Source organism: Protopterus annectens, chromosome 5.part0, assembly GCF_019279795.1.
Source record: "Protopterus annectens isolate FY-2018-M chromosome 5.part0, PAN1.0, whole genome shotgun sequence".
Lineage (NCBI taxonomy): Eukaryota > Metazoa > Chordata > Ceratodontiformes > Protopteridae > Protopterus > Protopterus annectens.
Window position 1 is genome coordinate 728,343,343 of NC_056735.1, and position 12,693 is coordinate 728,356,035.

At 43.9% G+C, this 12,693-nt stretch overlaps 1 protein-coding gene across 2 annotated transcripts in view; it reads left to right on the plus strand.

Annotated features, from left to right (window-relative positions):
- WWC3 (WWC family member 3) overlaps positions 1 to 12,693 on the plus strand; it is a 1,641,181-nt gene that overhangs the window by 1,200,748 nt on the left and 427,740 nt on the right. For both annotated transcript variants that reach the window (XM_044072574.1, XM_044072573.1), the window contains exon 10: positions 2,775 to 2,864. In XM_044072574.1, the coding sequence (XP_043928509.1) occupies positions 2,775 to 2,864 (90 nt within the window). The remainder of the gene's footprint in view (positions 1 to 2,774; positions 2,865 to 12,693) is intronic.

The window sequence follows — 12,693 nt, forward strand, 5'->3', positions numbered from 1 at the left end:
ATGGTTCTGACACCAGTCATTGGTCTAAGTGAGGCCATTCTGTAGGATGTCTACATCACCTGGGGAGTTAATAATAGCTCCCAACTTGCAATTGTCAGCAAACTTTGTCAGCCAGAGTCCCTTCGTGTTGGCCTGGAGTTCAGAAAAGTAGATACCAAACAAGAGAGGACCTAGGACCGAACCCTGTGGGACTCCACTCATGACTAGTCAGCAGTCTGACTTGGAGTAAGCTTCTTTCACACTGTGGGTTCTATCTGTGAGCCAGTTTGCAACCCACCTAGTGATATAGGATTTGATGCCTAGCTTAGTAAGTTTTTTTTCTGTGATTCCTGAGTGGGGAATGGTATCAAAGGCCTTGGCCAGATCAAGGTAGGCTGTATGAACCACCTTGCCTTCATCCACAGCTCTGGTGACTGATTCAAAGAAGTCGACCAAGTTGAGCAGGCATGATCTACCCTTCACAAAACCAAACTATGTGGGATCCAGAGTTTAGAGATTCCCTATATCCTTGTTTATTAGGTCCATGATGATGCGTTCCATAGCTTTGCATGTCAGACTCATCAGGCTAATGGGCCGATAGTTCCCAGGGTCTGTAGTCACTCCTCCTTTGTAGAGAGGGATGACTGTAGCAGTGTGCCATTCGGTAGGGACAAAGCCTGAGTTGAGGTTGTGATTGAACAGGGCACACAGGTGTGGTGCAAGTTCGCTCTGTAGTTCATGTAGAACACAACCAGGGATATTGTCAGGTCTCATAGAAGCTGTATTCTTGGCCTTGGACAGTGCTGTTTTAACCTGTGCAGCAGTAATACTGTGTGCCTGGCAATCTACTTGTATTGTGATTGGTCCTTTTGGGGGGGTAAAGTTGGCACTGAATCTGTCGGCCAGTATATTGGCAATATCTGTTGGCTCAGTATAGGGGGTACCATTGTGCAGTAGCTCAGATCAAATCTGGGTATTGCTGTAGAGATTCTTTACATAACTATATAAGGCCTTGTGGTTGTCTTTACTGTCTGCTGCAATTCTGTTTTCATAGCTAGCTTTAGAGGATTTGATGAGGCATCTCAACTTTTTGTTGAGACTGATAAGGGAGTTTTTCGAGTCTTGGGACTTCACCTTATTCTGCATCAGTTTCCTCCTTCTGTTGTAGAGTTTGTTTATGGCAGGGGACCACCAGATTGGCTCCCTTTTTTTGGAGGAGAGAGTCTTGGTTCTATTGGGTATGGTGAGATCTATGCATTTTTGTATGTGTCCGTACAGTGCATTGGTTTATGATTCGGCAGTCATGCAACTATTCCCCATTTGCATGGGTGCTGTGAAGTTAGCCACCTCTGTTTTTAGGAGCCCAAAGTTAGCTTTGGAGACGTTTTTCATGGTGGTTACCTTTGTGGGGGTGGGTGGGAGGGAGGGATGTGGATTTCCAAGGTGATTAGTTTGTGGTTGGATCTAACCAGGGCGGAGCTGACTATTGGTGCAGAGCAATGGTTGCCCATATTAGTAATGACTAGGTCAAGGATGTTGCTACCTCTAGTGGGGGTAAGAACGAGCTGGTCCAGGGCAATGGAATTAATGAATTCCAGGAAACGTTGGGCAAGTGTATTGGTCCTTGAGTAATTTTCCCAGTTAATGGAGGGGTAGTTGAAGTCGCCTAGTATGAGAGTATTAGGTTGGACCCTAATATTCTCCAGGGTGCTTAGGAATGTAGAGTGCGAGTCTTGCTACATGGTTTGGTACCTATAGCAGGCTATGACCTAAATCACTGTCTTACCCAGTGTTAGCTGCACCTGAAGTATCTTTGATGCATTATGTTGGGCTACCAGTCTGGAAGTGTGCGCATCCTTTATGAATATGGAAACACCACCGGCTTTGGAGCTTCGGTCCAAGTTCTGGGGCCGAAAGGTGTGGAAAGAGTTATAGTCTGGTAGTGTGGGGGTGCTTTCTGCTGCCATGAACCAGGTCTCTGTTACAGCACAGATGTCGATGTTTTCCATTTTAAGGAGTGCTTCGAGCGAGTGCATTTTGAGATTTTGACTTCTAGCGTTGAGCAACATGACCCTCAGATTGCATTTGTTTGTAGCTGTTATGGAGGTAATTTGGTCTTTGAAACACTGCCTAAAAAGGCACTATAGGGGTGGCAAGAGCCTTGGCCAGTATCTGGAAGACCAGGGATGACAGATGCAGGCATGTCTGGCAAAGCATTGAGGTCTGTCAATCATGTCATCCCAGGCAGACAGATACTGGATCCCCTTAGAGTGACACCAGAAATTGAGTCAGTTTTTGAAATCAGTCATTTTCTGTGGTATAATTCTGGGTGATGGTAAGATATAATGCTGCCTCATGAAATGGGTGTATTGCAGTTTTTTTGAGGAAGCTTTTCCAAAAACTGATTTACCAAATATTTTTCATTGAATTCTTCAGTAACTGAAAAGTGTCCGAGTGGTTGTGGGAATATTCCTACCCATGTCATTTGAATAGAAATCCTGTTTACAATCCCAGGTAAATATCAATTACTCCAGGTTTTTAATACCTCAGAGTAGGTTATATGTAGTTATGAATTGATTTCACTGTCCAGAAGATTTATTAAGGCAGTGTCAAACGATCGTGTTTCATAGAATTGTGTACTGAGCAGTCATGCTATCTTAAGAAACCAGAATCATATTTGTGGATGTGGTCAGAAGATTTATGTTCCTGTGTATTAATGACAGGGCTCCTGCTGCATCACTTGCTTCAATTTAATTTTCATTTTACATTCTCATTTTAAATATGTGCCTTTTTAGAATGCTTCAGCAACAGAAGAGAAACTGTCTCCTTCAACAGTTGGAAGAAGCCACCCGTTTGTCCACATATTTACAGTCCCAACTGAAGAGGTATGTTTTCTTAATCATTACCAGAAAAAAAAATATTTGCAAACTCTTTTCACTTGGTGTCTTTCTATTTTTAAGAATGTGTTAATGTTGTTCTAGCCATCAGGGGGAAAAAAAATCTGTGGAGATGCTGTAGTGCTTCATTTTGTTTGATGTCTGATCACTGCATTAGTCAAGGTGGTATCAAGCACTGTTTTTTTACCTTAATTAATGTATTTGTGGCTGTAGTGACAAACTGCTTGTATATTATTGGCATTATAAGTGGAGAAACATTATGAAAAGGCAAACGTTAAGAAAGAAATAACCATTGTGGCTATTTGAGAGGTTGTAGTCCATCCAAAGCAGTGATTGTAAAAATTATAAAATGATGATCTGACTTCATGATAAAGAAGGGGGGCATTGGAAAGGATTAGTCATGATTTATAATACTAAACAATACTATTGGCTGAATATCTTAGATGACTGGAAGTGTGCAAAGTTGTTGAGTGTCACATTTTGTACAAGCAATATTTTGCCATGATACCACTTGGGCAAAGAGTTGCAGATGTTTGAGACCAAGTGTTTGGGCGTTGTGGCAAATGGTGTATATGGAGTACCAGTTGGTATCAACAGAAGACCATGCTCAAAGAAGAAATTTGAAACTGATTTGTGTACTTAAAGGTAAACAAAGGCTTGATTTAATGGATGTTAAAGCAAAAATGGTGTTTGAGCTAGTTTCTAGACCATCAGCTGCCACCAACTCTGCTCCTCATTTACTGGCTGTACCAGATGTACCTTTGTCTCTCCTAAGCTGAACTCAACCCATGTCTGGGGTCTGTGAGGTGATTGAGGATGCTGGTGCAGCATCATATCACTGCAGAGGAGTGTGCCCTAACTATTGCCCCCAATGGTAGCCTTGCCAGCTCCATGCTCTATGTCCTTTGGAGGCATTCCCACTTTTGTGCATGCACAACCTCCTGGCTAAACAGCTCATGGCTTATGCAGCATGGAGTCCACTAAGCTCATACACTTTTTACTGCAGTGTGCATTAGCTGCCTCCACCCCCCCCCACTCCCCACCCTGGATGAGTGAGCCAACTTCATCCTCCCCCTGGAGCAACTCTGGCAATTGTCTTGCTAATTGAGCATGGCTCATCTGGGATGTAATAAAGGCTTAATCCCTCTGCACCTTAGGAACAGTAAGAAGAATTTCTTTAGTATTTAAGAATTAGCGCTACCTTTACGCAGTCCGAAAGGAAGTATGATAAACCTAGGATTGTTTTACATTGGTTGGCGTGCTGGTATGAAAGAGAAAGTCTTTTGACAGTTGTAGCAACCAGGTAAACATTTTGCATTAGCTGATTAAAATATTTTTATATCATGACTGTTCCGAACAATGTAAGACCGTAAATGTTTTTTGTGTATCATGGCTGTCACTTGATGGCTTGAGAGGCTGAAATCCACTGCATGACTTTTAATGAGAATCACAAGACAACTTATTTATTTGTGTTTGTTTACCATGAAAGTCTGACTGGGTAGTACCCATTTTCAGTGGAGGCCCGGGGAGAAAAGCTCCACTTGCTTACATTGTGCTATACTAAGTTCCTGTTAAACACAGAATAGTTACATTTCTGTTTATATTTATACACAAACAGTAGTTACATTTATACATTCTAGGATTTTACATGGGTGGGCGTCACTAAAGAGAGGGCCCATGTGCAACTCAGCTCAACCCATGTCTGGGGTCGGTAAGGAGATCGAGGATGCTGGTGTAGCATCATATCACTGCAGAGGAGTATGCCCTAACTATTGCCCCCCCATGGTAATCTTGCCAGCTCCATGCTCTCTGTCCTTTGGAGGCATTCCCACTTTTGTGCATGCACAACCTCCTGGCTAAACAGCTCACAACTTATGCAGCATGGAGCCCAGTAGGCTCATGCACTTTTTACTGCAGTGTTCATTAGCCTCCCCACCCTGGATGGATGGTACAGTGGATTGTATGATCAGCAGTTATTTATAAAAAATGTTTTGTCATTTCAGTGAGAGTCTGAGTACATTCTGTTTAAGGAGAGCATTTGGAGAGTATCGTACCGTGAACACAAAGTCTTAACCTTGTGATGAGCATGTGCAGGACCAGGATTGGTTAAGATTTTGTTTAAACAGTGTTTTAAAACTATTAAGTTTGTCAGAGAGTTTTATTTAGTATGGGAATACTATTCCAGAGTTTAGTAAAATGTTGGGAGTACAGCGAATCTCCTGCAACATTATTTGACTTATTTGTAAGTAATAAGAATTTGTTACTAGAGCAGAGGTCCCTTGCTGGACAGTAGGGCAGTAATACGTTTTGTAGCACTGGGCATTTTGCTGGGTGATGAATGAGTTTGTGTTCTGTAGTTAGTTTTGAATATGCTAGGTAGTTGTGTAATTCAGGCCAATTTAATTGCTTTAAACTATGACAATGGTGGGTCCTTTGAGGGAGACTGTTGGAAAATGTAGCTATTTTATTGTAGCATGATATAAGTTTCTTTCTTTGAGTATTGTTTAAGTTTGTTAGGATAGGAGCGGCATACAAGAGAGATGGCAGTAAAAAGGTGGTGGCTAGAGTTTTTCTTGCAGTATCTGTAAGGAATCAATTGATCCTATTGATGGAGCCTAGTTTCTGGTGTGTAGACTGAATGGTGTGCAGTTTATGCTGGTCATATTTGAGATTGTCATCTATTATAACACCTAGAAGTTTCCTGTGAGTTACAGTTTCAATGACAGTGTTATTTGTTGACTTTATGTTAAAAGATTGGTTTTGATTTTGGCAACATTTTGAGGTAAACAGTATTAACTTAGTTTTCTTGGAGATGAGTTTGAGATTTGATTCTTTGAGACAGGTTTTTACAGAGGAGAAAGATTTTTGGGTAATGTCTTGGAGCTTATTTATTGTTGAGCCCACACATATAAATGCTGAGTCGTCTGAATACTGAACTAAACTAGCATGGTGAGTGGAGGTGTGGAGGTCATTAAGAAATATTTTAAGTAGGAGAGGGCACAGGATAGAGCCCTGAGGGGCACCTGTACTAACTGGTTGAAAATATGAGTAGGTTTGTTGCTTGCTGCCTTTCAGATAGGTAACTAAGAAACTACAACAAGGAGTATTTTGTAGGTTTTATTGAGGAGAGTCGAACAAGCAGTTACTGGTGCGAGACAGTATCAAATGCCTTTGACAAGTCTTAGGTGGAGGACGCAAGCAGACCATTGTTGCTATGTTGGTTTATTATATTGGAGGCATCTAGTAGTGCAGTATTGATTCTGTGATTGGGGCCAAAAGCCATTTTGTGCTTCTGAGAGCAGATTATTTGAGGTTAGGTATTGCATTATCTGCATATGGTTCATTTTTCTTATATTTTGGAGAGGGAGGAGAGAATTGCTATTGGTCTATAGTTATTAAACTTTGTGGATTGCTGCCTTTGTGCAGTGGTATGACGTAGGATTTTTTTCTACAGTGATGGGACATATATTTGTGCTATGGACTTATTAATTAGTATGGACACATGAAAGGCTATGACTTTTGTGGCCATTTTTAAGTAGTCTGATGGTAGTTGGTCTGCAGCTACGAAAGTATTTTTTAGTTTAAGGAAAAACTTCGTTATGAGCAAAGTAGGTACTGATTACAATTGAAGAGTTTTGGTTGGTTTTGATTTGACAGGGTTGGGGGGACAGATGTATTAGTGTCTAAGAGAGAGATAATTATGTAAAGTAGGAGTTAAAGTGTGTGGGGATAGAGTGTATCCTACTGTCAGTTTTTGGAGAGCAAGTGGTGATCTTGCCAGGATGGAATAGTTTATTTAGTAATGACCAAAAAGTCGTGGGTTGTTTTTATGTTTGTCCTGTAGGTTGGTATATTATGTTTGCTTATCCTGTTTGACATGGAGTTTTGCAAGGCTTCTAAGATGCCTAAATTGCTGGAAGGCATTTTGAGTTCTATTTTTATACCAGCTGTTCCAGGTTTTATTCCTTTTTATCATGATTTTTTTGTTTCTTTTGTCAGCCATAGTGTGGGGTTGGACTTTGCTCTTTTATTATGTACTAGTGCTAGATTATTTAAGGTGTGTAAGTATATATTAAAGTGTTCTACAGCAGTATCTAGTGACATTGTTCTAATACATTCCAGTTATGTTGTTTTCGTGTTTTATTGAAAATATCTTTGCTGAAATTCGTTGTATTTCATATTTGATTGTGGATAATATGTTTACCTAGGTTATGGTGGATGTCTTGATATGTGGTCACTTATACTGTCAGAGAGAGTCTAGTTTTGTCAGTTTGTCTGGTTTGTTTGTAAGAACCCAGTCAGGTGTTGAGTGTCTCCCTGAAGTTTTTTTGATTGTTGTAGGTGTGGTTATTAATTGTCTGAATTTGTACTAGTTTATAGATCCAGTGGGGGTAGTGGAATTTATGAGATGCTAGTCTATATTTAAGTCTCCAAGTTATAATTTCATGGTTAATTTATTGGGATGTGCAATACAGGGTGCATTCAGCAGTATCAGTGTTATTCCCTGGTGGTATATAAATTGCTGTTAAATTTATAGTTTTCCTATTGCTGATTGGTAGGAGTTTTATTAGAAGTTCATCATTGCTATATTTGTGCATTTCTTGTGGAAATAAGGTGATGGTTATGGAATTTCTATAGATGGTAATTAGTAAGGCGAGTTTGGGTTCTGTTTTTTGTTGAGATGCATTAGTTGACTGGTTTATTTTGGGGATGAAAGTGATGGTTTTATGAACAGTAGGACCTGGGTTGTGGTGAATATCTCTGCTAATTTTTTGAATTGATATTTTGTAGAGGGAAGAGTGTAGCTACTGTAGATCTGAAGTAGTTTACTTAATTTGGCACTCGACCTGTGGGTTACGGATACGTACCGGATCCGACTGATCCAAGCTCTCAGCTCTTCCCCTTACCCATAAAGCCTCCTTCCACCCCCATCTCATTTGCCGCTGGAAGGGTTCTGAGCTAATTGTTGGTTGTTGTAAGTGTTTTTTGGGATTTTTTGCTCTGTTAGTCTCCTAATTTTTTTCTCTTTTACTGTTTTTTCACCTCCCCGCACAGTCACCATGTAAAAAATGTCTCTTTTTTTCTGACTTTCTATATCCTTAGTGAAGAGCGTGTGTATGTGAGTGTTTCTGGGCCTGCTTAGAGTCATGTCCGAGACTCCTAAACAGGGTTTAAGAAAATGCACAGTGTGGCCATAAGCTTTACCCAGCTGGTGGCCACTCTCTGTGCATAGTGTGTTTGGGAGTGGCCCACCTGCAAACCTCCTGTCCTATCTGTGCTGGGTTTAATCCCAGGGCGCTCAAGGACAGGAGGGACAAACTGATCTTAAAAGGCCTGCTTTCCTCTTCAGGGGTGGTAGCAGCTGCTACGCCTCCTACCTCTGCCACGGCATCAGCTTCTTCCTCTTCCCCACCCTCTGGGACTCAAACTCCCGCCAAGAGGTCCGGGGAGGGGGAGAAGCCTAAGAAGGATAGGCTGAAGAAGTTGTACCCTGACCGCTCGGCCCCAACAGGCCCATGCCAAAGTCTAAGCCTATCTCTAGGCCTGTATCTCCACGGCTCCATTCTCCGAGGTTTTCCCCGGAGCCAGAGGAGTCAAGAATCTGGTTGCCTGTATGGGTGTCCTCTCATCGGCACTTCAGATTGGTGTTGGTGGCGTCGTCCTGCCACTCCACCCGGAGCCTAAGTGAAGTGGAGACAGGATGATGCAGAGATTTATCTTCACTCAGATTCAGATGGAGGTCTTCCCTGCCCCACTCCCTCTGGAGGGGGGAGCTCGCAACCTTTCTTTATGCTGATCATTCCTTCTCCTATCCAGCCTTCCGTTTTGGAGCCCCTGGATGCAAGGACCCTCGGGGTTGAGGGGTTGGCACCGACAGTACTTTGTCCCTCAATGCCAGCCATTGCCTTGAGTGTGTTGGATCCGACTAGTTTGGATCTGGGGTCTCGGAGCCATAGCCTTGGTGTTAGATCCTAGGGGGTGCCGTCGGCACTAAATTTGTCAGAGAGCAGTATTCCCCTTCAGTATCTCAGCTCCTGGAGTCTCAGCTCTGACTCCCCTATCGGGACAGAGAGGATCATCTCCTATGAGTACTGCTCAGGAGGTCCGTTCTCCTTCGGCCTTTGACATGGTGGAGAAGGTTCTCTCGACATCATTGAGACCCTTGACCATCTCTTCCTCAGACTCCATCCCTACTGTCTCTGATTTTGGTGTGGTCCTGACTATCTTACCATCTCAGGGACAGCCTGTGTCTGAGTTGCTTCAGGACACTCCAGTGAGAGAGCAGCAGGATGTTTGTGGGTCCTCCCCAGAGAGCCTCACTGAGGAGGTTCCTCACAAATGAATGTGTAAGAGGAGGCTCCTGGACTCCCCGCCAGAGTCCCTCACCTCAGACACTGATTTGGAGGAAGTTGAAGGTTCCCCCCCGATCGCCCCCTGAGGATGTTGCCTTTGGAGACATTATGGAACTCCTTCGCCAATGGGGGGGGTCTGCCCATAAAACAACCTCAGATGAGTCAGTGTTTCTTGAGGTATTTGGCTCAGGCCCATCTACTTCCTGGGTATCCCCTCCCGTGGATCTACTTGTGGAACTGATAACATCTCAGGGGCGGAAGGAGCTGGACACAGTGGAGCCCATTCCCAGGCACCCTGATAAGGTCCTCAGCCCACCTTCAGACAGGACATTTTGGTACAAGGGTTCATCGGGCGATGCTATGGTGCTGGTGGTGACAGTAGCCACAAAGAAAGAGATGGCACAGGAGAGCTCTTCGGTCCATCCTCCAGACCAAGAGTCATGAGCAATGGACCAATTTGGGAAGCAGGTGTACTCTTTAGTGATCTTCTCTGTGAGAGCACTGAATTACATGACACATGTGAGGTGGCTGCAGTGAGACTTGGTGAAGGAGATCGCTGAGTCAACCCCTGGGTCCATGTCAGTGGTGGACAATAAGACGTTCTCTGCTTGAATGGCCACTTTCAAGGCAGTAGCAAATATGTCCATGCACTTCCTCTCCCATGCTACAGAAGGAGCCGCTAGGGCAACTGGCTCAGGCGTTGCCATCAGGCATCATGCCTGGCTCCGGCTTTGTCAGTTCTTGGAATCCTTCAAAGTGTCATTCACAAATGCCCCATACAATGGTTCTTCCCTTTTTGTGAAGTCATTTCGAAAGACCATGGTCCAGAGTGAGAAGGATGGGAAGACACTGTCTGCTGTTGGGATCCGCTTCTCCTCCCCTCAGAGATCCTTTTCCAGGAATCAGCGAGGGACGAAGAAGATGTGGTTCCAAAAGTCTCAGATGTTTTCCTGGGACACTCATGACTCACTTTACCCAGAGGCAGAGGGGATTATAACAGATGCCACCCTAGAGGCAGAGGGGGTCCAAGGAATTTTGGGTCCTGTGAACCATTCTTGGACCGACCCGTGCAGTAGCCCTGAAGGGTTGCCCGGATGCTCCTCTCTGGAGGCAGTTGGGAGGTGCCTATCTCTACACCCAGTGGCATGGGAGTCCATAACATCAGACTGTTGGGTGTTGCAAATCATATCCAGAGGTTATTCCATCCCGTTCACCGAACCACCGCTACCACAGAATCACCTCCCATACGTCCCACCTGTGGAAAGGGAGGAAGCGGCACTAGAGATAGAAAAGCTGCTAAGAAAACTAGTCATCCAACCTGTCCCCCCAGACCAATCTGGATCAGCCATTTATTCCAGGTTCTTTTTAGTGCCAAAGAAAATGGGGGACCTAAGACCCATTCTAGATCTATCCACCTTGAACCTGTCAGTAGCCAAGGCGAAATTCTGGATGGTCACTCTACAATCCATCCTGCTCTACCTGCAAGCAAACAATTGGATATGCTCGATAGACCTGCATGACACGTACTACCATATCAAAATGGACAGGTGCTCTCGGAGGTTCCTTCACTTCTGGCTAGGTGCCAACCATTATCAGTTCAGAGCCCTTCCCTTTGGTCTCACCACAACCTCCAGGGTGTTCACCAAGATGATGGCAGTAGTAGCAGCTCACCTGAGACTTCAGGACATTCAGGTCTTTCCTTACCTGGAAGATTGGCTCCTTGCTGCCCCCTCCAAACATCAACTTTGCCAGGCCAGGGACTATATCCTATCTTTAGCATAAAAACTGGGCATCACCATCAATCTCAGCAAATCATAGCTGAGCCCATTTCAGACCTTAGACTTCATTGGGGCTCGGTTGGACACTATCCAGATGAAAGTGTTCCTTACTTCAGACAGGATTCACAGCCTAAAGCTTTATGTGCTGTATATTTTGCAAGTCCAATTTTCAATAGCAGAAACAGTTCTGAGGGCATTAGGGTTGATGGTGGCCATGATAAATCTTCTACCCTTGGTGCACCTTCATATGCGAATTCTTCAGTGGACTCTTGTTGTTCAGTGGTCTCTTTTAGATCTGCCTTTGTCTCAACAGCTACAAATCTCCCGAGTGTGCAAAGACTCTCTTCAGTGATGGATTCATTCCCCAGATTTAGTCAGGGGACATCCCTTTCTTGCATCTTTTTCCAAGGCCACAGTGACCATGGACACCTCCCAGCTAGGGTGGGGGGATATTGCTTGGGCAAGGCGGCCCAAGTCATATGGTCTGCATTCAAGACCAATTTGCATATCAGTGTCCTGGAGGTGAGAGCGGTGCTTTTGGCGTTGCAGGCACTTCATGCCCATCTTCTTCTAGGGACGATTACCATTCAGACTGACAACATGCCGGTGGTCTGGTATATCAACAAACAAGGGGGAACCAGATCTTACCTCCTTTGTTGCAAAGCCATGAGAGTGTGGGAATGGGTGCTTTCCACCAGCCATTTTTGCTGGCAACACACATTCTGGGATGGTCCAGCATTTTGGCGGACAGGCTCAGCAGGTCTGTCCTGATGCCTTATGAGTGGTCTCTGAATCCTTCACTGGTGGTGCAGATCTTTCTAAAGTGGGGTCAGCCTTGCTGCAATCTCTTTGCATCTCCTCCCAATATGAAATGCAGCATTGCATTGCATTGTGGAGTGTATCTTCCACGGTTAAAAATATTCTGCTGGCAGCTCACAAGTCTTCAACCAGAAGAGTATATCGTAGTAAATGGAAACGTTTTACAATATGGCCTTTGGAGCAAACATTGAATCCTTTTACTGCTCCAGTATCTGCAGTATTGGAGTTTTTGGCGAGTATTTTTCAGGAGGGTGCCAGTTTTTCCACTATCAAAGTCCAATTGACCGCTATCTCGAATTTTCATGTGGGAGAAAACTTGAATTACTTAGCCTCAGCTAGACTTTGCAAGACTTTCCTTAAGGGTACCTTTCTCCTGAGACCCCTGTAAAAGATCCTATGCCACCATGGCACCTTACTTTAGTGCTTCAGGCTTTGGTCTTGTCCCCTTTTGAAACAAAGGAGAATATAAGTTACACTTGCTAGACGTGCATTGACAATTATGATTCTATTTGCACAGAACAAAAACCTTTCGGAAATCTGACCAGTTGTTTGTATCTTACTCAAGACCCTTCCTAGGCAAATCAATATGTAAGGTTATAATTGCCTAATGGATCACCCAATGCATTTTTCGGGCATAGTCTGTTAGGGGACTTCCCTGCCAGGTCAAGTAAAACCTCACTCTACCAGATCCATGGCTACTTCAGTGGCCTTCTGGCCTAGGGTTTCACTGGATGATATTTGTTCAACGGCTACATGGTCCTCATCTCATACCTTCATTTCTCATTATAAATTGGAAATTATTTCCAGGAACAGGGCATCCTTTGGCTCCGCCGTGCTCTGGAATATCCTTCCATGAGGGCCTCCCAG